The sequence below is a fragment of the Bradysia coprophila genome, unplaced genomic scaffold (genome assembly GCF_014529535.1).
Source record: "Bradysia coprophila strain Holo2 unplaced genomic scaffold, BU_Bcop_v1 contig_350, whole genome shotgun sequence".
NCBI lineage: Eukaryota > Metazoa > Arthropoda > Insecta > Diptera > Sciaridae > Bradysia > Bradysia coprophila.
Genome location: NW_023503608.1, coordinates 2,543,904 through 2,570,751, shown reverse-complemented (window position 1 = coordinate 2,570,751; position 26,848 = coordinate 2,543,904). Strand labels below are relative to the sequence as shown.

Below are 26,848 nucleotides of genomic sequence, written 5' to 3'. Positions count from 1 at the left end.
ATAAATGTTGAAACAGAGGAAGTAACAGATTTTAAATCAATCTGTTTAAAATACTTATGAACGAAAAGAAGAAAATTAAATTTTGCTGAACAATTTTATTGATGCCGCATGCCGTAACATCTATCGATAATGATGACCACTTTCCTCCTTCTCTTCAGTAACATCCCGGTCTTCCTCTTCTTCATCGTCATCCTCGTCATCTTCCTCATCATCATCAAATCGTACATCCTCGTCGTCATCATCGTCTTTCTTCAAAGCCTTTGGAAATAGTCCGCGATTCGTTCCGAACAATGCGAGCCCAGTCAATGGAAGTACCGATTTGAACATTAATTTAAATCCGAACAGCAAAATCGGTGCCAGTTTAACACAAGCTACAACAGCTGCTGTCCACAATGCGTTTACGATACCATTTCTGATATAGCTGCAATGAAGAATGAAAATTGAGTGAAAATATTCGAATCAATTTTGTGTTTTCTTATTTACGTTAAAGTCATTGCAGCATGTCGTTCCAATCGTTCCGATTCCGAGCGTCGTTGGAGCAATGCCAGTCCTCTGCGGTTTCCTTTTTTATGTTTTTTAAATAGCTTCGCCAATAGTTTTTTAGATGATTCCGCCTTTTTGTGGTGATGAACTGGGTGCCTGTTTACAATTTAGAAATTTGGATTTTTTTTTTGTCAAATGGTTATGATGATCTAGCTAAAATTTCTATATTCTTAAGAAAATTCCATGTGGAATTCAGATTCCATCTCCTCCACTAAGATATTGAATGAGTGGCTGACCCTAATAAATTCTTCTGTGAAACAGTATCCATTGACCTGGTCAAAATACACCGCTTTGTGATAAATGGTTTCAATCGATAATAATATAACTTCAGAAGAATTTAGAGTCAACGTCCTAAAAAGAAGAGTGAATGTGGAAACAGCAGAATTCTTTCTAGTCCAGCACAAAAAGCATCTCTGCCAATTCAAATATTTTCTACTCACTCTTTTTGTGGCGACTGTCCATAAGGTAATGGCGGAAGTGGCGGTGGTGATGGAGGTGAAATCAATTGGTATTGGTATTGTGGCTGTTGTGTTGCTGTTGGTCCATAATTTTGTTGCCCACTGTAAGCTGAATTGCGTTGAAAAGGAACGTCGTTAAGCTTCTGCTCAATGCTGTTATATTGTTGTTGTTGTACTTTGAATGAATTGAGCAACAGACGTTGAGTGTCAGCCATCAATCCTAAATTGTCATTCACTGATACGATGGTACTTCTGTGATGAAACATTGAATGAGTGAGTGGAAAAATTATATTTTTATTGAGAATCTTACTTGAGATCGCTACTGTAGTCATAAGATGCAGTTGTGGGGTTAGCTCCCATCACCATTTCATCCGATGATCTTTTCTGTTGAAGTGGTTTTTGTTGATAATCCTGATATTCCCTTTTCTGATAATTTCCGAGCACCTGTGGTGAAGGTTGGCCTATTTGCTCGTTGAAATGGTTAAAATTTGGCGATGTGTACTGAGGATTAGGACTGGCATTGTAGTTAACAACATTATTCGCAGCAGGATATGTTATATGGGAGTACACATCTGGCATTGGCTCTATTTGAGACGGTGGTACTATATTGGTTAGGACGTAATTCACTTGTACACCGAAGAACCAAAAGAACACAAAAACCGAAACTCTTTTCCCGATCATTGTCAATTCGTTACACTACTTGCACTGGTTGATCAAACCACTTTGAATGGATTTTACTAAACTAATAACCGATGAGGAATCACATCCGATTTTATATATTCTTTGCGAATTATTTTTGTTTTGATCTATTTCGTTATACAGTCCCATCCGGTGTTAGTGACAAATTCAATGAAAAAAAAGTTCTTTCGAGGATGTTACTCAACATAAATATTGTTTATTGAATGTGGTGCTACTGCTGAGTTAATTTTGCTCCAGTTTTCGTTTATTGTAATGAGCTAGTACCCCAATTAAAAAGTAAAAACATTTGCAATTTATGTTCCTTAAAATTTAAAATACTGTTTAGGTCGCTGATGAGTGCTGATTGTGATGTATTGTGAGAGAATTACGCATTTTAAAATTTTATCTAAATTTTGCTGGCAATAACTTTTGGCCCGTTCCTGCAGGAAAATAAAAAAAAATCTTTTACTGAATCGGTAACAGTGTCTGATTTTACTGATTTCAGCTCCTAAATATTTAAGATCTGAAAGTTTGAGGCTTTTATCATGAACACAGAAGTAGCAAGCGTTACATTTTGAGGCTCAAGTGACAATTTGTATTGTCAACGCACTTTACGCAGTAGTGATACTCGAAATAGAATACTGAAACTGAACAGTTTATCATACAAATTTTGGCACTGTCACTCCGATCACTCATGCAGTGCGTTGGAACAGCATATTTTAACTCGTACTACAAAGACAATTCACTTATCTTTGAATGAAGCAATTAGCCTACTATGATTCATCAGCCTCCGAATATTTTCTAATGTTCATGCTAGAAACAGTGCTACGGTCATCCTCTACTGTTCATTGTAAAATCTTTTTCTTCTTTAATTATTTCTCGGTTTTGCTATACTGTAAAAGTAGAAAAGAACAAGAGTCAGGGTTCGTCTATCATTTCTGCGGTCGTAATCGATAGCATATGACTAGCTGAAAGGTAAAATGATATTTTGGTATAGTGGATAGCGGCTTGATTGTCTCTACCGTCTCAACCTGTGGAAGTAAAAACCTAAAAAGATGCACCTGTCTTCTGGTGATGCCATAAGAGATCTCTTTGTTTAAAAACCTAATAGAGTAACCCGCCTTCTCAATTCAAAATGAGCGAGTTCAAGTCTCAGCTAATTTACCATCAAACTCATTCACCAAATTGCGATGTGTCAAATAAATTTTCCGTCTGGCAACACATCAGTGTGGCGAATCGAATTAAAGCGTTTTGTATGGTTGACTCAGTGTTAAGTTGGAAAAAGTGTTAAATTGTGTACAAAATTAATGCTTTTAAAATGTCGCAAAGTGAAAATTCGAATAATAAAATGGACAATCAATGTGACAATGGTGTACCGAAAAATGAAAGTGATGCGAGTGATGTGAAAAATTTGATCAAAGAACGGAACAAAATTCGTCGAGCATTTTCAATGCCGCGTTCAATTCCATTATCATTTCGCTTATCTGTATCACGACGGAAAAACAATAAGGATAGTTCTGCGATAAATGAAACAAATGCCCAAATAAATGCTACTACAGATCCGGCCGTGTCTATACCGAGCGATAACAATTGTTGTACGGAACAAACGAAGACGAAAAACTTTCGCCGTTCCTGGAAGAAATTTCTATCTCGAGTTGCACAACAAATGACTTCAATAAATATCGGTGTAAGTGGTTCAGATATTTTTATTAGTGTTACAGCTCCACACAAAACGCCAAAAATTTTTGGAATGTTTGTCTCTTATTAGTTAAAATTCGAAATATCTCTCGCTTAAGAAAAAAATATCTAATTTCTTCTGGGTGTTAGTGTTCTATTATTTGACTTTCGATATCACACTACAATGGAAAATGTAAATTCTTTTTAATTAAATGACCTTAATTTACTCAATTTAACTATTATTCATACATTTTATTTCGCGTTTTTATCGTGATTTCGTTATGAATAATTTTATGTAGGTAGTTCGTACAGTTAGTGTAACACAAATGATACAATAAAATGAATTTAATGCCAAATATGTTCGAATATGTCCATAGACACTCTTCGCGAATTTCGGGCCATACCAATCAGACGTTATATCCATAAATTCTCTTCCTTTCGCTTGATTATGTTATGTCAAACGATTTTTTTTCCTACATTCTGTCGTAATTACATATTATGCGAATTAATAAATAGTTGGTGATTGTTCATTAATTTTTCGTTTGCTATATACCTACAACTATACTATATACACTGACAACACAGAATTGAATTAACCTTGAACAACATTTTTGCCGACTCGAATATAAATTCTCTTTTTTTTTACTACATTCGCATGAATCAATTGAAATTAACAATTATGTTGTTGCAATGTTGTTTTTCTCTTACGTTTTCAATTAGTAAAATATGCGATTTAGGAAATAGAATTGACATTTTCATCGATAAATTCGTGGAAACGAACGACCGTCACATTGATTGAATCCTTATAAATGCAGGTCAATAGGAATTTGTGTCGAACGGTTTGTGTTCAACGGGGGCTTAGGGTCATGTTTTCAAACTCAAAGACAATGTTTAATAACAAAACAATCAAGAATCCTATTAGAATACCAAATTCCGTATCAGATGACCCAATGTCATTCCATCTGTAGATCAGCAGTGTACAGGTGTTTGGTTATCACGAAAATCGTGTCAGTCGTACAGAATTCAATTGAAAACAAAAACGATTTCTTTCATTGTTTGATCTGTGCGTAACGGTAACGGTGCATACAAAATTTTCTAAATCCAAACCAGAAACCTTTACCGTCAAACAAAACAAAACGAAAATTCTTCAAAGACATACCGTAAAACCGTTTCAACTATTTAACAAGTTCAACGAAGAATTAACCTTTTTCGTTTAAATGAAACCGGTTTCGAAACGTCTCGGACCATTACCCAGTTCCAAATTACCTGTAATGAGTAGGTCATAATGTGGCTGTGAATGGGTTGCGGCGGTGTTATAGTTTCTTATTTTCTTATAACACGATTGTACGTTACACTACGTCACTTTGCACTTTGTTGTGTAATATATTCAGTTATATAGAGCAATATTTTGTCTATACATTTACCTATACAGCAGCTGGTGTTGTGTGATGTTAAATCTCAATTTTATCAAGAATTGAACCCATTACGTTTGTTGTCAGTAAATGCCTTTGAATTCTGGTTTTATTACATTGAGATCTCATATCCATCCTTTAATTCGAAATGCTTTTAACTTGGTTGACTTCAATTTCCGCCCCGGAAAAAAAAAAGTTTATTGAACATCGAATTCGCTTATTGGCAATACAAAAGAGAAATGCAATGGAAATGGAAAAGTGGAGAATATGAAAAGTTCAATTCATTGTGTTATCTTTCCAATAAGAAATACGAGAAAATGTTGTTGTATCCTCATTCTATGCTTATTTGCCATACATATCGACAGTATATATCCACTTTGCCATATTATCTATTTGTTGATGTCTCGATGTCTATATTCATCTTCCCATACAGATACAAGAAAATAAAAACTTTTTTTATTCAATTCGAATTTCACATTCTTTGCGGCATTTCTTAGTTTTATTTAAAAAAAAAAACAAGAACAACGCTATCGAACACATAACTGTAATCCCTTGCGAAATAGTACTGCAATAACAGAAGCTAAGATTTGTGGGAATAACATCGAGCTTAGCAGACGAAAGATAATCCATCTTCATGTGGATAAAAACTAAATATTTTGTTTGTTTCACCACAAAAACTCTATTGATTTCAACTAAATAAACCAAACACCAGCAACACTAACAGGAGAGCTACCGCCAGCCAATAACCATAAAAAATCAACTATTTGTGTATTATGACCACTGCAAACTCAAATGCAGTATTTGCCATCTCGAGGTTTGGGTAATAAAAAATTGAAATTAAAAGAATCGAAAATGAGCTTGTTACTGATACTTGATGAATGAGAGGTTGATGATCTGTTTTAAAGTCACTCACTCCTATTAATCGAATAAAGGAAGAAATGTTTTCGATTCAATATAAAACTCTCGGTGAAACTTCTCAACCCACTCATCATTCGAAATCAAAAGACTTGAAACAAGTTCTCTATACCTTGATTTGTTGTGGCTGTGAAAATAATTCGCAACAAATTGAAGTAGGAGTATGAAAGTCGCGACTTTTTGTGAGAATATAAAACCCAACGGGGCGTGAAAGTACAAATGTATATTCTCGATAGGGCATTTCTTTTTCTCATTTCTCGCTTTTCTATAAATCTGAATAAATAATTTTCGATTGCATCTCACGAACTGTTCACTCACGTTGAACTTGTTTTGCTAACCAAAATGTAAACAGAAAATAATTTGATTCGATTTGGGTTACAATCGAAATAGATCAGCCAATGCTGGCATTTACCTCATTTTCAAGGTTAGCAAACAATTTAAAAGGTACGTACGTGCTCTGTCGTACAATGGGAGTAAAGTTGTTGTGTTTTTAATTTTCCTACACACATTTTAAGCGGAGAGTCTTTTAGGTTAATTAAAACTCATCGTATAGATATATCTGAATGAACTCAATTAAAGGTTCAACAAAACGCGTCATTATTACTATTTTTCTTGTAAATTTGTGAATATTTAATGAGCTTTCATGTTCGTTACTACGGCACACTAAAAGCGACGGAGAACTTTGCAAAGTGATGTATTACATTTGGGTACAGCTATAGTATACGTACGTACGTACTACACTGTTTGTTATATAATCGTTTGTGTGCTTTATTTAAATTTGATAATAAAGGCAAACACGCCACGTATAGAAGCGATGTAGTAGAATATTTACAATATAAAAAAGAAAATTTCGCATTTATATCATTTGTTTACAAATTTATTTATTTTCGCAATAATAAAATGGTGATGAGGTCTTAACGCAACAAATTACAAGTCATCTTAATTGATACTAATTTGCTGTTGTAAATTGCTTTGCATCTGTATGTGATGTATATCAAAAATTGATGTTAGAAGACGTGCTCAAAAGATTTAAAGAGTTAGAAAGCTCTTACAGTTCGTTGAAGAAGCAACAATCGAAAGTAAATATGGCAGTAATTGATACGACATTCCGATTTCTTAATATGCTTGAAATTCTTCCGTTCCGTCGATGCGTCGTATAATTTTAGATGTTTGTATTTTTCTGCTAATCTTACACGGAAAACTGTTGAATTTAGTAATTAAAATTAATTTATTTTTAATTGAATTTGTTTAGCAAAGCAATAAAAACATTTTTTAATTTTATTACTGGCAGCCGCTTGTGTGAACCGAATACTTCAAAATATTGTACACACAAATTCCAATAATAAGCATAAGTGACTTCATCAATAAATTATGTATAAATATTCGAGTGAGTTCATCGATAAAGCATATGAACACAACATACAAACTTACACGGTTAAAGAATTTGATACAATTGCTGGTGCGGCTTTATAGTAGATTAAGTTTAATACAAAAAAAAATATTTTTTTATAAAAGTAGAAAGGGGTCGAGGGTTAGCAACATAATTACAATGTCAAGTGAATGGTGTGAGGGTGGTTTTAGCTATTTTTTTATTTACGTACCGTTGAACCCAGTGAATTTTAGAACATTTTACCCAAAAAAATGTATTCTTTGTTCCAACTTCTATGTTAGTTTCTCTGTTTATTATTTTCGTTCGTTTAATGACGAAAATTGTTAGTTTTTCGATTAAGAAAGAAAGATCCACATCGGTAATTTTTCGTCGTCATTGTATTTATACGTGGGCAGTGACCATGAATTTGTTCATGTTGCAGCTGTAATACTTTTTATCAGTAACAATGAACTTCAATTTTTGTTTCTTAAGCTCAAGGTGGGTCGATTCATTTTTAAAATTCTTCCTACGCTGTCTTCTATTGTAGTTTGCCGAGACAAGGTTTTCTGAAATTTTTAGCTTCGCACTTTCAAAACGGTACTTTAGATGTTGTAGTGCATTTCGCGAAAACAACTGCTTTCCAATTGTACTTATGAAGTGTGATCTCATTACTCAAAGATATTACGAAATAATCTAACGCTGTTGATGCTACCCGGCAGCAACTGATGGTTCATATTCTCACAATCAACACTACCGATCCTAAATATTGTGCCTAAAATTTAGAGTTCACATTAGTTAGTTGCGTTTATTGGCTCATTTTTTTGAAAATACATTGGTAAATTACAATGAATTGATTATTAAAGAGGTTCTTGATAATACTTCTTTGTGTGTCGTAACGTAGCCCGATTGTTGGACTGGGTCCTATCTAAGAATCATTGCTTTCGATTCTAGCTAGAAGGTCAGCTTTTTCATTACCTTCAATGATCACATACAAAACTCTAAGATTCTGAATTCTTGCTTATCGAGGATCGATGTAAAGAAAATCTTTCCTGCTTCAAATTTTTTTTTAGGCACACCAGGTCTCCACAACCTAAAAAAGCACTTAGTAGCATAGATAACCATTTAACAGCACTTCCCAATACAATTTTTTTATGCTCTGGAGTAAGAATGTGCTCACAAATATTTTCTTATTTTAAAGTTAACATGAAGATTCATTCTCAGTATTAAATCCAATTTTAGTAGTAGACGGATAATCATGACAAAAAAAACGTTCTCAACAGTAAAGGATCATCTGAAGCTATGGTTCCCGTATAAACCATAACGTAAACTAAATAATTACAAGATTTGGTATCAAAGAGAGAAGTAATAGATTGCATTTTCCAATGGGTGAACGCTCGTTTTTAGCCCCGTACGAAGTACTGGGGGCTTATAAGATTAATATGCCGTTTGTAACACGTCGAATTGGAAGCAGACAGTAAGGGCAAAGCATTTGGTTGTGTTCATAGATGTCGAATCCGCAATAAAAAAAATGTCCGTCCGTCCGTCCGTCCGTCCGTCTGTGACCCCTCTAGCTTGAGCAAATCACAACCTTTTTTCAAAATTCTTTTTTTCCCCGATTGGTATCGACAAAAGTAAGGTCAAGTTCGAAAATGGGCATGGTAGGGTCGGCCCTTCCAGAGCTAGGGCCCTATAGGTGTTTTTCAGTCTTTCGACGATATCTACCGAAATACGCACGCAATAGCTGCTTGTGATATATCAAATGAAAGGTATTGACGAGTAGAACAAAGTTGCTGAACATTGTTTTTGGGTAAGATGCAACGCGGGCTTGTTGGGAAGGCTCAAAGGTCGTTACTCGGCCCTAAGTGTTTTTTGCACATAAATCGAGTAAATCTCATCCGATTTTGCTAGATTTAGTTTTTTATGGAAGGTAATTGAATACCGAAAAGAACGTGTCGAAAAAAGTTTCAAATTTGGGCCCTTGGACTAAGGCCGCTACTCGGCCCTAAGTGTTTTTTACACATAAATCGAGTAAATCTCATCCGATTTTGCTAGATTTTGTTTCATTTGAGAGATAATTGAATACCGAAAATAACGTGGCGAAAAAAGTTTCAAATTTGGGCCCTTGGACTAAGGCCGCTACTCGGCCCTAAGTGTTTTTTGCACATAAATCGAGTAAATCTCATCCGATTTTGCTAGATTTTGTTCCATTTGAGAGATAATTGAATGCCGAATAGAATGATGGCAAAAAAAGTTTCAAATTTGGGCCCTTGGACTAAGGCCGCTACTCGCCCCTAAGTGTTTTTCGCACATAAATCGAGTAAATCTCATCCGATTTTGCTAGATTTTGTTTCATTTGAGAGATAATTGAATACCGAAAATAACGTGGCGAAAAAAGTTTCAACTTTGGGCCCTTGGACTAAGGCCGCTACTCGGCCCTAAGTGTTTTTTACACATAAATCGAGTAAATCTCATCCGATTTTGCGAGATTTAGTTTTTTATGGAAGGGAATTGAATACAGAAAATAACGTGGCGAAAAAAGTTTCAAATTTGGGCCCTTGGACTAAGGCCGCTACTCGGCCCTAAGTGTTTTTTGCACATAAATCGAGTAAATCTCATCCGATTTTGCTAGATTTTGTTCCATTTGAGAGATAATTGAATGCCGAATAGAATGATGGCAAAAAAAAGTTTCAAATTTGGGCCCTTGGACTAAGGCCGCTACTCGGCCCTAAGTGTTTTTTGCACATAAATCGAGTAAATCTAAATCCGATTTTGCGAGATTTAGTTTTTTATGGAAGGGAATTGAATACAGAAAATAACGTGGCGAAAAAAGTTTCAAATTTGGGCCCTTGGACTAAGGCCGCTACTCGGCCCTAAGCGTTTTTTGCACATAAATCGAGTAAATCTCATCCGATTTTGCTAGATTTAGTTTTTTGTGGAAGGTAATTGAATACCCAATAGAAAGTTGGCAAAAAATTTTGGGTTTCTAAAATAATATCGTAAATTGTTGGTTTTATTTGAGAGGTACTTCGTACGGGCTTTCGTAATTGCGCTATGCGCAATTTAAAAAATGAACACTTTCAGTAAATTTGACCATGCCCAACTTGACTTGCATTTTGATAACAGACGCATTAGAGGGTTGTAGACGTATTAGGGTTCCGGGCGTATTACGGCTACGGACGTATTATGGTTACGGACGAAATAGGATTACGGGTCGTACGGGGCTAAGTCGCAGCAAACGCTCCGACTGTTCTGATGCCTTGTTTATGAAAGGTTTCAGACTGAAAACAAGGGCTAACAATGAAGAAAATTATTTTTTATTACATTGTAGAATTAATGTAGAATCGTCCGTTCATGGTCAAAACATCTTCTAACGAACAATATTTTCTATGTCAAAGCATTACAAATAGTTATTGCAACTGGTTCTCGACTTGTTTTAATTTCTTGAAGCACAACAAATTGTTTGCGTTCGATGAGGCGATTATCACTGAAGGCAAATTTATTTTATTTCCTCACGACTTAATTCATTCAGAAACGGAAATGCCAACAAAAGAAATTCCATGTCTCCGTACTAATTTCACACAATAGTCAACAATTTTTATGACCAAGCTTCGGGACGTGTGACTGAAAATATAAACGTGACATTTTAAGAATGAATTCATTTAGTTTCATTACAATGTTTCCCACAATAAATCCATTCATTCTTTTCGATTTTAAGACTCGTTTTACGATTGCATTTAAATACGGTTACAAATTGCTCCAGTGCCGCAGACGGCGGTACAAATGTCGATAAAAACATGTAATTTTCCATGATTTGTGTCTTCGAAAGAACAATTTTAAGCCCGCTAACTGTGTGTTAACATTCCAAAAGATTTGTATCACATTCGCATACATTGTTGTGAGACGTAGTGCTCATTGCTCATAAGTGAAAGGTAAATCGATCTGTTCTCGTTCGTTTCGATCTCGGATGCAATAGAGATTTGTTTCGTTTTTCTTGCGAATTGAAATCGTCGCCAGTTGTCTCTGTGAAAACAGATTGATTCGTAATTAATCAAACAAGAATTTACATTTTGTCGCAAACATTGAGCTAAGCTAAAATGGTTGGAATGAACAAATTTTTATTTTTATCTATATGAAATGCGATTACCCAACAATTATCTCGGACATCGATAAAGAATCCATTGCAACTGACGTCTTTTGATGGATTTGAGTAAATGTTTTACGTATTGCTGTAGTAACGGTATCACTGCAAAAGCGAAGCGTCTGTAAAATTGGGCGCTAAAGAAAAATTAAGAAAAACCGAGACTCCACTCCACACCACAGATCAATCAGTTATTTAATCTTGACATGGTAGCCTTCTGTTTATTTGTTTTTTTCATCATATCGTATCACTGCTGTGAGTTGTAGTCAATATCCGAAAAATATATTATCTTAATCTCAAACATACGAAAAAGATTTATGACGATCGTCTTCAGGCCTATTCATAAAACCGTATACTCGAAATAATAATAAAAATACAAAGCAAAGCAATAAACACTGTTATGATCCAGATAAGATCACCCGAAAGAAAAAAAAAAACGAACATGAAATGACTGCCATTCAAAAGTGGTTCGAAATGCAAGTGCTTCAACAAAAAATCAAATTGAATATTTCAGTTTGGTTATGCGATCGCAATACAATATTCGAGGAGATAATAAAAGAATTCCATTCATGATAAAGTTATGAATCACTTTGTTTGTGTACTGATTTTTGTATGTACATATTACATATTACATGCATTTTATGTGTATGGATATACGTTATAGCATCATATGTGTGCAGTTATCGTGTATGGAATGTAATTAAATGCGTCCGTCGCTTTATGGATGAATGGAAGGAAATATCATCAATAGTGCAATTAAAATGTACAATTTAATGAACACTGGATGTCACAATTTCTTTTTTATTTCCATTCAGAATGAAAATTTCGTTTTTAGATTCATTGAAAATAGACTTATACTACTTAATAGGATGGAGCGCTGCCCTGTCTTTGAAACTAGAATTTTTTTTTTGGCAAATTCTGCAAATAAACACGATCATTACCAGTTCTTGAGTTACTTCTTAATCTCTTAGTCTACCACCAATGGTCTTTTATATTTAAAAATTTTCAAATAGGGTCCAATAGGTTTGGTCCTCCATAAATAAACTCTGCCGACCTTTTCAAAATATATGTTGATCCCATGTTGATTTGCTACTTTGTTTACCATTTTAGAAATTTCACTAGGTAGCCGAGCCGAAGTTCGATGCTGAATACTCAAATGAGTTTCCCGGTCCTAAATTGTCATAATTTGTCGTATCCCCTTCACAGAAGGACGTACCGCAGAATAAAAGAAACATTAGATCGGTCGACATTACAGGGGAACATGATGATGATAGTTGTTTTCAATTGGAAAGTTTTCTCTCAAAACAAATGAAAATTTGGTCCATCTTGTCAAAGAAAGTTGGTATCATTGAAATGTACCATTGCTTCTTTCCTTCTTTACATTTAACTAAGAAAGCTGAATTTATGAAAGGTAAATCCATTCCTTTGGACCAAAACGGGCTTATTGGATACTTTCGTGTACGTACATAATTTTACTGTAAAACGGTTAACAGTTGACCACCAAAACAATTGGATTGTGGGTGATACAGTAGACTAAATTTTGAGATCTCATACATATCAAAATGAACTGAGAGTCAAGTCAATCGATTGCATGTGTATGATTTCAAAATGTGGACACAAAAGTGGTTTGGTGGTCTACTTTTGAAGGCAAATAACTTTGCGTGCCTGCGATATCAAGATTTATTCTTACAGTGGACGAATTTCAATTTTGTGCGCGATTTCGGTTCAGCTGGTCCAAGTCAGTTTAAGTTTATAATCAGGAGTAGATAAAAATGACTTTGTTTGTTTACATAGACCAACTGGTCAAACAGCTGAATCGAAATAGTGCAAAAAATTGAAAGTCGTGCACTGTATGAACTCTGAAGTCTTTTCTTATTCCTCCATTTTTTTGTTGTTTATTTTCGCCTATTAAATATCGATCGATTATCTCAAATTTAAGAGGCAGGAGAATCAGTAGGAGTTCACACCCTAACCCTACCAACAACTATCATTTCTCTCATAGCAGCTTATGTACAAACGTAGCCTAAAATTCTTTTCTATTCTTATTCAGGCCAAACAAACTACTACAGACAGAGTGCCACCACTGGGAGGATATGTGTGGCCACCCGATCAAATTCCTGGCGTAACCGGTTTGAAAAACCACGGAAATACGTGCTTTATGAACGCAGTGTTACAGTGTCTCAGTCACACAGACATTTTGGCCGAATATTTCGTTTTGGATCAATATAAGGTCGGTTATAAGAAGTGAAAATCAGTTCAATTGAAATTTATTTCTGAATATTAACGACGTTTAGGCCGATCTGAAAAGGAGGAACAAGTTGACGTCACGAAAATTTGGTACAAAAGGTGAATTAACCGAACAATTAGCCTTAGTACTAAAAGCATTGTGGACGTGTAAAATTGAATCCGACTACAGTACCAGTTTTAAGGCGGTTGTTGATCGATACGGATCGCAGTTTCGCAGTTCAACTCAACATGATGCTCAAGAGTTTTTATTTTGGTTGCTCGATAAAGTGCATGAAGACTTGAACACTGCTTCCAAGCGAAAATACAGATCGATGAAGGTATTTCCTATGACCAATGTAGTTAATGTCGTGTAGCCTCTAAACGATAATCACATTTCAATTCGATAGAACAACTATGGTCGACCGGATGAAGTGATCGCCGCAGAAACTCTTGCCAATCACATTCGATGCAATAATTCATTCGTACAGGCGGTGTTTCAAGCTCAGTTTCGATCGTCACTGTCATGTCCCAGGTGTCACAAACAAAGCAATACTTTTGATCCTTTCCACTGTATTTCGGTTCAGTTACCCCAACTGGCGCAACAAGCGGTTTTTGTTACTGTAAGTCGCCTGGACCAGCTTGCTGAAACATTTTATTTCACAACATTTTTACCATTTCAGGTTCTGTACGCTAGTCAGCATCCGCGTCAAGTGAAATTAGGTCTCGGAGTACCACCAGGTTCACCGATGGTGGCAATACGCGAACAACTACAAGCCGATACTGGCATACCTCTCGAGCGTATAGTTTTGGCCGAAATAACTGAAGCCGGATTTAGTCGTGTGTTCTGTGATTCACACCCAATTTCATCGCTGAGCGAAGATGATTCCATTTATTGCATCGAAACGCAGAGTACCGCCGATGATTCAACAAACTTGACATTGATCGTGGCAAATGTTCAACGAAATGAAAGTGATGGCGCTTGCAAGCGTTTTGGTACACCATTTTGCCTGCAAGTCAGCCGTGATGTTTCCTACAATGAATTACAAAAGAAATTGCTGAAAGAGATGCAAACAGTCCTGAAATCGGACGTATTTTCCTACAGTACACCACCATCGAAAATGTTCAAAATTCGCTTACAGGATGTATCAGCCGATCCTGACACGTACATCGAACCAACGGTAAGAGAATGAGTAGTTGACATTTGTCGGGACGTCGCTAATCCTTCATGTTTGCTCCCTGCAGGTCGAACATCCGCTGTTTACCGAAATGATTGATCTGGCATTAGCAATTCTGCCAAGTGACGGAGGACCTCCTCATGTTAAACTATTACTGGAATGGTCGGAGCCTGAGAAATATTTTAGTGATTTGACAGATCCGTTTGTCGAACATGAAAGTGTGTCACAGATGAAGGTAAGATCGGTGATTGATTTCTCGCAACATTTCGATTAAATTGTTGCCTTCTCCTCCCGTTCAGGAACGATGCAACGGCAATTCAAGTCTAACATTGGAACAATGCCTTGAACACTACACCAAAGCCGAAACGTTGAGTGCAGAAGATGCATGGCGTTGTCCGCATTGTCAAAAATATCTACCAGTTGTCAAAACATTGGGTCTATGGTCGCTGCCAGACATTCTGGTGATACATTTCAAACGTTTTCGTCAACAATACATCAAAGGACCACAGGCTGCGAAGCTTACAACAACAGTGAAATTTCCGCTACATGGATTCGATATGACTCCGCACTTGGCGAGAGATCCGAATGTGAACATCAACGATAGTGAAGAGAATTGGAGTCCTTGGCGAAAACAGAAGAGACGTGAAAATTGTATGCAGCCGAAAGATAACCGCTACGATTTGTATGCGGTATGCTATCATCAGGTAAAAACGAAAAATTTTCGTCGATCAGCCGATCTGATTCTGATTATCGATCGTTGTATGCTTTAGGGAGATACTTTGGAGACCGGTCATTATACGGCGGCTTGCAAAAATCCGTACGACCATCAGTGGTACAAATTTGATGACCAAAAAGTTAGCCTAGTGCCAGGAGAAAATATTCCGGCCGATATTGTCAACAACGAGGCGTACATGTTGTTCTACCAGCGACGTAAAGTCGATAATATGGAATGTTCGGGTACAAGTTCCACATCGGGCGATCATTGGGTATCAAAGATAGCAGTCGCTCCAACTCTAGGAGAAGCACCGAGTACATCGGTCTTACCAACTACTGAGAAAGTAAATGCGAACAACAAGCGGAGTGCTGAAGTTGAATGTGAACAGGTGATTGTGGATGCTGATGTTGTGGTAAGATTTCAGTTATTTTCACTGACGAAGCGATGTTAATCTAAACATTCCTCAGCCGAGTACATCAAAATGCGACAAGCCATCCGTCGAACCACAAGTAAATCCTCCTTCACCAGTCGCCGTTACTAAGTTTGAAGTGAATGTCGAAATCAACGAATCAAAACCGGTTGTTAATGGAACCGAGGCCGTGACTAAAATTGATAAGATCGATGACGATGTGATTGACGTTGACGGGCTCGATGGCATTGATGATACCACGGCCACGCCCATCGTTGAAATACCAAAACTGGAAAATGTCAAAGAGGACATCCATCACCAACTCGGTGGTGTAGAGCTTCGCAGTAGTCCAATCAAAAAGGATGACGGCTTGAGCACATCTGTACCAAATCAGCGAACGTTATGGCCACATGAGCACACACCTCCCGTAAATCGTGGCAGTTTGTCTGATATGTTCGTCAGCAATTTTCGGCGCGATCATCGTGAATTGCGCCATTCCATGTCAAATTCGTCAACAATGCGACAGAAGGAAGAGACAATAGCTATGATACGGGGATCGAATTCATGCAGTAAAGACACGCTGTTGTTCATTGATCAACAAAATCATGGTCTGATAGATGATGACTATTTAGGCAACAGATCATTGTGGGTGAGTAAAATTTTTGTTTTTTCTTCGGTTTTCGTAGTGCTTTTATCAAGAGACGTTAGGCTGTCATCTGTTATCGACAACTACAGCAATAATAAACGACAAGCTCTGACTAATAAAGGCATGTTCAAAACAAATGAAGTAAAAGATTTCTGAAATATGCTTGCCGTCTGTCACAGGTTTAAAAATCTTACTTAGTAGAACTTACTTTTCACAACGCAGACGAGAAAATAGTCTTACGTCAGCTTAAGAGCCTTTGTTGTGAAAAAGGTTGTATTGAATTTCATGTCTTGTGACCCTCGCTGACGCTCTAAATTTCCAACTTTTTTCCCTTAATTACAATTTCACCTGTTCGTATCTCAGTATCTCCAAGAGTTAGGACATTTTTCGTTTTTCCTTAACTTTTGACTTCTAATTTCCAAGATACACTTCAAGACGATGTATGCCACTTTTACCTTCCATACAAAGCAGTGTCCTCCTATGTTGACTGTTGAGTCCTATCAAATCGTGAGCATTTAACGTTTCGATACGACGGTTAACGATTCAGACGATTCAAAAGCGATTTTTTTTTGGAAACTACTAAGCTAGGGAAATACCGCAGAACGCTCGTAAAGTTAAAGTATTCCTTTGTTTGTTTTCGTAGACCTGAGATATTTATATTATTAGTAACCTACAAGCGAATTGATAGACATTAGTTGTTTTGTGATTTAAGAAATTTATTTTATGCACAACAGAGCGATCGAATGGGTACGTTCATGAATTTTATATTTACGCACTAGTGCGTAAAGGTAACGTTTGTATAAAAAAAAAGATTTATACATACATGAAATCTTGATCCTAGTTCGAGCCTAAAAGGATGTGTTGCGCATACGACGTGTTGTCAATCTCGGCTTCGCCTTAACACTTGATACCAACCAATTTTCATGACTTCGTGACTTTCCGTGACGTCACTTTCCGCTACTTTCCGTGACGTTTCGTTACGTTTTGTGACTTTTCGTGACTCTCGTTAGTTTCCGTGACTTTACGTACTTTACGAGACTTTCTATGACTTTCGTGATGTGAGTCTCTTTAACTTTCCGTGATTTCACTTGACTTTTCGGATTAGTTTGTCACTTTCCGGATACATTTTTGACCTGTTTCGGCCATGGGCTATGACTTTCCAGTGCTTTTTCCCCTCCGCTTTCCTCATTTTAAGTCACATAAATAATGACAAAAAGGTAGAAGTACTATATGTCGTACCTGGGACTAAAAGTCTCCTTTAGCGTGTCTGAAGGCGAGGCCTGGAATCGTATACGCTAACAAAGACTTTTAGTCCGTGGTACGAATAATATTTTTCATATTCGGATCCTAGGTATGAAAAGAGTTAAAAGTATATCTAAAAGGACAGTTCAGCCCCACCAACTGGGTCTTTTTCAACAGTCAATTAAAAGAAGGGGTTGGAAAAATTAATCGATAAGAATTCAGACTCTTTATTTACTAAAAAAAACATTTTTTTTGTAATTGATTCCAGATATCACCTGTTACGCCACACAAACTGATCACGGTGTCACCAAAAAATTAATATGTAAGTCTTAACATTATCTATTTGTAAATTGTTTACTGTTGTAGAATTATGGAGAATGTCCACATCAAACTATTGTATAAATTTCTATTTAAACTTTGAATGTAAAAATACCTCCTGTTAAAAAAAAACAACCAATTTAATCAAACCAGAAAACACTGGCCATTTCTAATGGAAAGCATCGTTCATTTGCAATAAAATGCAATTTCAAGTGCCAGTTTGAATAAGTTTTACAACCGAAATTCTTTTTTAATTTATTTAAATGAGAAAAAATGATTAATGAAAATACAAAAAACAAATATTTTAAAGATGGATGAATGAAAAAATTATTGCAAACTGTAATATTAGTATAGACAGTACACAGTTGGTTAGTGTGTATAATACAAATAAAGTAAAAACAGTCTTTGATGGGCGATTGCCTTCACTAGAAATTAATTTTTCTTTCTTTTTTTAAAGATTGTCTTGACAAGCGCGTGTATATTGAAATGTAACATTTGTAACCAGCAAGTCAGAAAGAAAATGTTCCTTTTCCTCCTTTACTTTTATTTATTTTATCCTTGCTCGTCTTGCAAACCTTTTAAAATTCCTTACATCGGTGATTTGTTGAACTTTCCTTTCTCTATTAATTTATTTCCTCTTCAGACTGAGAGCGCAAAAACGTTTACATCATCGTACTCCAAATTGAAACCTATGCCATGTATCGTTACACTAACTAGGACTAGAGATATGGGTTCCTAGACTATTGTTTTTAACAGATAGGACGCGGACCTTACAAAAACAGGTCTAGTTTATATCATGTCAGTCAAGGTTGAAGGTTACGCGAAATTACGAACGTCACAGTAAGATGGACAATTAAGCCTCGTTTTCCAGTGTTTAACATTACACTACAAATCGGATCAATGCGATGTTGACAGCTCATCTGATTTTATGAATGGAATTAAGGATTGCCATCAACAAAAAATTTGACATTTGTGGCGAATATTTTCGCGTACGTCGTTGCGGCTAGGGTCAGTTAGCGACGCACAATTTCTTGTGTGTTAACTGTCTATTACAATACCTTTATTTTGGTACGTCTCTACGATACTAAACAAAGGTTCCAGAACAAACATTCCTAGTCTAAGATAGCGTAACAATATATGGCATTGGCTTCGATCCGCCGAGTAGAGAGGTATTGAAATGTTTACTCTTAGTCTCCTAGTCTTACTTGTAATCAATTAATGAATAATAATCAATGATTGACACACTCTTCCTATCCAACTCAATTCCTAAATTAAATTTTTTGTTTTTTTTTTAAGATAAAATTGAGAACAGAGAAATGAGATATACAACAAAGAAAATTTATGATTTTAATTATTATTGTAGAAAAACGAGTAAATATATAAAATGTAGACGATAAGAATTTAATATATTTTTAGACGGTAGTCGGTGCTTCTCAACAAGGCATTTAAATTTTTATTTTATTATTATTATTACATTGATAAACAACACGCACGTGTATTGTGTATAAGTGAGAAAAAAAATTATTTTAGAATTTCAAATCTAAGCTTTAGACAGTCACATATACACTTGTTACCATCGAAATTACAAATTAAAATGGAAATATTTTAGAAATTTTCTTTTTATTATTTTAATTTAATAAGAAACAACAACAGAAACTGTTAATCAATGCCTACAACGAGGCCTAAGAGATCAATCGATTCATGATTCACAAAAATGAATGGAACGATTGACGTCAAGAGTTTTAATAGAAACCAATCAACTTTGGTGAATAAATTTGTCTGCAGGAAATTAAATTCCAAAATCGATTCAAGTCAAATGCTAGCCTATCTGAATGGTAATGTCTTTTCATATCTACAATCGAAGCTTTAAAAAAATGTTTTCTGTACCATAATAGACCGCTGAGATGGTAGAGAAACTGAGCAGGATTCTCCTGCACCTCGTACTATTGGTTTATAGTAGCGATTATAGTAGTGAAAGTTAGTGGAAAATCACATTCCCGTTTTATTTTCAACTGAACTGAAACTGAATAACCTTGCTCCTACTTCCCATTCGTTGAAATCAAACTAAATTGTCCCAGTATCGGTCCTGGCATATACAAAATTTATCTGTTTTCATGCTTGGCTGGTCTTTCTCAACACGACGTTTTTCGAAAACAACAAGAAAAGAAGAAAGTTTTTTTAGGAACTTGGTTCTCTGTGTTCAGGTCCATACGGGGTGGAAATGAAAGTCTCAAAAGTTCGAAAGACGTAGATTTGAGACAGGGAGACTACGTATATTCAATTTTCATTTTTTTAATATGGCTTTCGTTGATATCAGACTAGTGCTGATATGAAATCAATTGCCGTTAATTACCAATTCGTTTACTGAGGAAAAATCACTTTTGCCCGAAGGAAAAACTACGTGAGCAAATCTTGTCGCTTCTATTGGCGCAGATTTTCGTCACCAATAGCAAATACCAACTGTCCCAGTATTTTGCTCGCATAGTTTCCCGCTCGATTTTACCTGACAGTCTTTAAAATGTTTTACTTTTCTTTCAGTTGAAAATAGTAGAAATTGTAATGGTAGCAAATGGTAAAGTATTAAGAGCATGAGTAATATAAGTCCTCAACCTTCGTAGGTGATTGACATTGCCATTACCTTACAACATTAGCAAAACTTTAAGAGGCGACAACACAGTGAAAATGGTAAAAGTATACCGACATTTCAAAACTTTTTTTTTTCGGCAGGGAGGTATGAATATTTATCGTTCATCTTGTAGTGTCATTTGACGACTTGAACTGTTACATATAAATATAAAATGCATCCACACTCATACATTAGAATGAAAAGCCCAACAATTTTACTCTACAATTCTCAGATTGTGCCGAATTTCAATTAAATTTATACATTTTAACCGAACTGCGTTTTAACACGGAATTTTGACCAAAATTGAATAAAATGAAAATTAAACTAGTGAGAAATATAATTAATTAACCAAAAAAGAAAATGTTCGTAGAATATGTTAACGAGTCACCGTAGAGTTACAAATTTAAACAAAATGAAAAAGCAGAATGATAAAAGAACGTTAGCACCACACTGGCAAAGTTAAATTTTAAGTATAAAAGTTTTCAATTATAAAAAATAGAAAAAAAAAACTAAAAAAAATGCGAAACGGAAATTTTGAAAACGTTTTTAGAAAGTTATTTAATGGTATACAGTAGTGGACATTATATACACAACACACACCACACATTCTAACAGGGGCACATATATTTTCAAAATAATTTCTTTTTATTTGCAATAAACCGATAAAAGCATTAGAATTGCTACATCATTTTTCGCACTTTTAAAAAGACAGACTCAATTTTTTCAAAATTGGAAATTTAGAAACAAAACGAAATAATTTATTATAATGTGTAAGCTTACCATGCCAGCTGTATTAACATTGTCAGCGATTTATATTAACATCGTATCATCGACGACTTTTTTATGCGGAGGACCATAGAGTATTTTACTTCGTTATATTGTGCCCCACAGATCAACTGTGCTAACTTTGACACTAAAACAATCATACCACAACTAAAGCTGTGCCAAATGTCCGAAGTAAAACACTCTATTGCTAGCCCATTATGGGAAAGATAAAGTCCAAAAGTGTCAAAGAAAAATAATGAAAAAAAGTCGGGATGTGTGTTCAATTCGCAAGACTGCATATTGTTGAGGGAGGTAGTGTCAATACCAAGAGCTATTTTCAGGAAAACATTTTCCCAAGTTTTTTAACATTTTTCATAAACTTTGGAAAAAACGGAAAGAATTTGCAATTTGTTTTCTCAAAAATAGTCGCTGGTCAATACAAATGCACGAGTCCCTTTTTCCATGCACAAATTTACGTTGATTTACGTAGAAGATGAATTAATTTTGTATAAAAGTTGGGAACGCGCATTTAATGGCATTACTTCCTTATACTGATCAGTCTCGTTCCTTTTGTAGATTTGCATATTGCACACAAAAGATAACCATCAAGTGAACATTTCCATTTTAGACAATGAAAACTCAACTTACACAGAGCGTACACAATGTAAAATATCGTACAAACGAACACATGTCGAGTCGGGTATTCCGGCAATTGTGTCAGGGCTGCTCGTACACTGAGAAAATACCATCCGTTTGTATCCCTTACATGAGTTCGATTGTATAACCATATGTTACACATTACATTTATTGTGCCTTACCGTTCTGTAACAATGATTCCCCAGAGACGAATTTTATTAAAGTAAAAAAATTCAAAGAAGAAAAACCTAAAATGTTTTGAGAAATAAAAATTTGATTTTACTTAACGACAAGTCTTTTGGTCTCTTATCCAAGGTCGGTTTATTCGGCGCTATTTCACATTGAATGGAAAATGGATTTTTCATCATATTTCAAGCAATTATTGGTTATGATACATCTAATAGGCTAGTCAATGATTGAAAATACAAAAAAAATCAATTTTCCATCAACTGAAATGTACCGCCGAATAAACCGACCTTCCAAGGTCGGTTTATTCGGCGCTATTTCACATTGAATGGAAAATGGATTTTTCATCATATTTCAAGCAATTATTGGTTATGATACATCTAATAGGCTAGTCAATGATTGAAAATACAAAAAAAATCAATTTTCCATCAACTGAAATGTACCGCCGAATAAACCGACCTTCCAAGGTCGGTTTATTCGGCGCTATTTCACATTGAATGGAAAATGGATTTTTCATCATATTTCAAGCAATTATTGGTTATGATACATCTAATAGGCTAGTCATCCCTTTCCTTTCTATTTTGGTCAATGAAATCGAACGAAGGTTGTGTAAGAAAAATGCCAACGCTTAAGGTAATGGCTTTTTTATTGTCAAACATTTGTCCATCTTAAAGAATCTTAAAGATCCTCTTTTTCGGATCACGTTTATGTTAATGAACCTAATTGATGGCATCCGGTTGATTGACGATGTTGAAATTTATTAAGCCTTTTAGACGAGATGCCAAAAGCTTAGCGCCTCATACAAAAAATGCTATAGCTGTATTTAGCAGCTATTCTAGATTACCTGGAGACAAAGTTACCTGCTGCAGGTAAGATTTTCAACTGTTTTTTTCAGTGCGTTATAATGGCTGGATGTACACCACTTCCTCGTAGTAAGCTAAAAATGTGCTCGTCGGCCGTAGAATGATATAGGTTGTTTATTTTGCGTTTATCTGTGGACCTGCTGCAGATAAAATGTTGGCTTTTTCGGTAAACTCTCAGAGTTTTGCGAGTCGAAGTAAATAGCATTCGTTAAAAATGTAGGACAGTTAGTGAAAGTGTTTCCATGCAGAGTTGTTGATTATATCTGAAGAAGTAGAAGTAAAAATGACTGACATTCGTGAAAGCCGTCACTAGAAATACGTAAGATGACGGTTCCTAGCTTTTTCCGACAACGAGGCTTTTGAAAATAATAATCTTTGCCTTCTAATCTTTGGCAATTCTTTTGATATTTCTTTCCAATATTTCTTTCTTTCTTTTTTTTCGTGACTTCTTTTCCGCTTCAAAAAGTTTTCTAGCCCAAATTTAAAAAAGAAATGTTTAATAAAAATGTTAATCCATAAGTCCACTTATGGATGTCACAGCTCTACTCCAGAGTAGATAAAAATGATTTGTTTACGTGGATCAGCTGGTCAAACAGTTGAATGGAAGTAGTTCACATGGATACATGGATACATCGATATAAACAAATTTGTCCTACAGAATAAATGCGAGATTATCATTCTAGGCAGGTAAACATAGCATTACCGACGACTCCCTCATGTCGTTGCCGACGACCATTGCAAGTCCATTATGGCAAACACAAAGTTCATACGGTGTCAGAGAAAAATAATGAAAAAGGTAGGGATGTGTGTTTGATTCGCGAGACTGCATACTGTTGGGGGAGGTAGTGTCAATGGAACTGTTTTCGGGATGTCAATGAAACTGTATGAGTAAGAAAACTGCCAACGCTTAAGGTAATCGCTTTTTTATTTACCTAAAAGACTCGCTTATTTTTACAAACATTTGTCCACCATAAAAATTTCAATTATACAAACGTATATAACGACTCCATAATGCATGCATTTAGCGTCGTTTACGTCCGCCGGCTCTCTTTTTCGGATCACGTTCACCACCGCCAGCTTTCGGTTTCTTACTTTTAGCTGAACGAATTTTACCGCCTTTCTTACTTCGCTTACCACCGCCCTTTTTGCCTTTCTTTTGTTGAGGGTTCGCTTCACGTCTGAAATAGAAAATAAAATCAAAATCAAAAATTGGCTTTCGACGACAAGAGGACATTAACAGGAGTGAGGTTCTATATAAAGCTCAGAGAATAGGTCGGAATCGAACTGATCCGAGAAGATCTCACTCAAAATTCAGATCGGTTTCCACATGTATGATACCGAAATATATTATGTCAGATCAGGTCTGGTGAATCCAAGTCAGTTTCAGAATACCCTAAAATTTGTAGAGCAAATTTTGAGGCTAATCGAAACACGACTTCCGTTCACCAAAACTGAAGTAACAGATTTCGCCTTCAGGTTCGTTGAGATTGAACCTGAAATCTTAAATTCGGGCTCAGATAAGATCTGATCGAATCGTTAGTTCTAGAGTCGGTGGATTCATTAGTTATCCTACGAGTACCACATCGCCATATAAACTTACTCTTCTCTCGCTTCCCGTTTCTGTACGGAAATTGCCTTATCCACGTCCAGTTTCGGTTTTTTATTCAAAACGCTGTTGATCAACTCGAGATTTTGAACATTCTCTGGAACTTCAGTAACGTGCGAGGCCTTACGCTTCGATCCTGGAATGAGCTGAAATTACAAAGCAAGACGTTTTCAATAACCGATCCAGATCTGGGCATTAATTCGACTCACTTCTTTGACACCGATGCCACGAGCGACTTTTTCTTTTGAAAGTTTCTCCTGGAATTTGCCCACCGATGCTGTCGATGATTTGGCTATCGTGGCGGCGGTAAGTAATTCTGTTGCAGACGCTGCCTCTGGTCCCAAATAGCCGGTACGTGGAACTTCAATTTTTTTCGCACGCACAATGTTCTTCATTCGTTGCACCTCGTTCTTGGCCACCTTTTCACTTCGCATGTCCAATTTCTTTTGGAATTGATCTTCCATCGGATCGGCATTCTTAGGCACTTCCAGCACCCAGGTTTTGTCCTTTTCGGCTTGGGCTCGCTTGAATCCATATGTCGGTACCCATTTGCCCAACTCGGTGTCGAATGTTTTTTTGTCTTTTTTCGTCTTCTTGATGCCCTTCTCTTTAGCGAATTTCTCCCATTTGGTCAGCTGTTTTTCGACTGGACATTTCCGTGAACGAGGTAAAATATATGCGGGAGGCGGCAGTTTGGCAACGATACACTCTTCGACACGGTCAGTTTCCAATTCCCAAATTTGATTTAGCAAAATTTGAACGTTGTCTCTCGTTAAGTCCAACAAATACTTTTCCTTGTCCGACCTAATTGGTTGAAGACAACAAATTAATTAGTTACAAAATGCACAGTTTTCGTTTGTTTAACACAGTCTTACTTCAAAACCTTTTCGTCCAATTCATTCGGATCTGTACACATTAATAAACCCAAATCGGTTCTACATTCAATATGTTTTTCCACTTGAATCGATTTAAACTTTTCTAAGTCTTTCTGTTCTTTTTCGAGAACTTCCTTAACAATATCCATGGTTTGTGGTGCGGTAGAAAATGTAAAAACCAGAGTTTTATTTTGTAGTGACTTGAATACAATGTTTTTACACGTGAAGATTGACACATAACCTCAACTACCAAATGTCACCGGTTGCGATGATTTTTCTCCTTCGTAGATCTAGTACAGCACACAAATAGAAAACGAAAAAAGCGTAAAGATTCGAATTTAAACTAATTCAATATTTTTTTAAAACTCTTTTTCTTTCTTAAAACACTCAAGATTCACAGACATCGTAGCAATATCAAAAAACGGAAAAATTGGTTACATTCTTGATCCGACAATCAGATGGGAAAAAACATTATCACAAGCAGAAGAAATAAATACAGAAAAGCGAGAGCATTATCTTAATACGATACCGAAATACAAAGAACGATTTCCGAATGTCAAACATTGGGACGTGATTGGATTATTCTTTGGTGCGAGAGGAATTTACATCAAACATTCAAAAATCAAAATTCAAAAACAAACTTTTGAAGGAATTTTAATTTCAATTCTGAAAGATTCATTGCGAATTTTACATCACCATCTATTAAACTAATAAAGTGATTGAAGAACCAAAAACATCAATCGGAATATTTTCAATAAGTTTTAAATGATACATTATTCTGTGTAGTAAATAGCAACTCCGATAGGAGCAGAACATCTTTAAATAAAGATTTTATCTATCTATCTAAAAATTGGGAATGATACTTTCAAGTAATTTAAGCTTGTTTAATTGGAGGTTACATGTCTATCAATACGGCATGGACTCAGTTCACATACTATAGGGCGACGTTTGCGTACATTCATTTCAGTATAAAACGTCAACTTTCGTTCGAAGAAATGGTACTCATTGAAATTAATTGCGGCTTGCCAACTTTCGGCACCCTGGATTTTACTTAAATAGTCGAGGAATGCCTCCAAATAAAATTATAAAAATCCAAAACTGAATTTTAGATTTTTAGAAATTTATTTGGAGACATTCCACGACTATTTAAGTAAAGTCCAGGGTGCCGAAAGTTGACAAGCCGCAATTATTTTGAATAAGTAAGTAATTTATTTCAAAATGAAATTGAATTTTCTAATTATAAGTGGTAGAAGGTCCGCGTTATATGCAAATTGAAATTTTTATAAGCAAAAAACAATTATTCTACATACGAAATTTGCTTTTTATACTGAACGATGGAAAGTATTGCGCGTTCTATTACATTTTGATTG

The 26,848-nt window shown here is 35.7% G+C and overlaps 3 protein-coding genes across 3 annotated transcripts; 1 reads left to right on the top strand and 2 right to left on the bottom strand.

Annotated features, from left to right (window-relative positions):
* Positions 1–90: 90 nt before the first annotated feature.
* LOC119080151 lies at positions 91–2,009 on the bottom strand. The gene is made up of 4 exons (XM_037188369.1): positions 1,312–2,009; positions 984–1,253; positions 484–639; positions 91–421 (listed from the first exon to the last, which is right to left on the bottom strand). Exons 1-4 carry the CDS (start codon positions 1,680–1,682, stop codon positions 121–123), a joined length of 1,098 nt encoding a protein of 365 aa, XP_037044264.1. The 5' UTR covers positions 1,683–2,009; the 3' UTR covers positions 91–120.
* An 884-nt stretch (positions 2,010–2,893) lies between these two features.
* On the top strand, positions 2,894–20,972 carry LOC119080150 (ubiquitin carboxyl-terminal hydrolase 31). The gene is made up of 10 exons (XM_037188368.1): positions 2,894–3,366; positions 13,241–13,420; positions 13,485–13,754; positions 13,824–14,036; positions 14,097–14,594; positions 14,659–14,826; positions 14,891–15,295; positions 15,362–15,718; positions 15,774–16,364; positions 17,872–20,972. Exons 1-10 carry the CDS (start codon positions 2,998–3,000, stop codon positions 17,920–17,922), a joined length of 3,102 nt encoding a protein of 1,033 aa, XP_037044263.1. The 5' UTR covers positions 2,894–2,997; the 3' UTR covers positions 17,923–20,972.
* A 2,932-nt stretch (positions 20,973–23,904) lies between these two features.
* Positions 23,905–25,739, bottom strand: LOC119080149 (ribosome biogenesis regulatory protein homolog). Its single transcript, XM_037188367.1, has 4 exons — positions 25,479–25,739; positions 24,813–25,407; positions 24,598–24,749; positions 23,905–24,175 (listed from the first exon to the last, which is right to left on the bottom strand). Exons 1-4 carry the CDS (start codon positions 25,625–25,627, stop codon positions 24,019–24,021), a joined length of 1,053 nt encoding a protein of 350 aa, XP_037044262.1. The 5' UTR covers positions 25,628–25,739; the 3' UTR covers positions 23,905–24,018.
* Between the last annotated feature and the right edge of the window lie 1,109 nt (positions 25,740–26,848).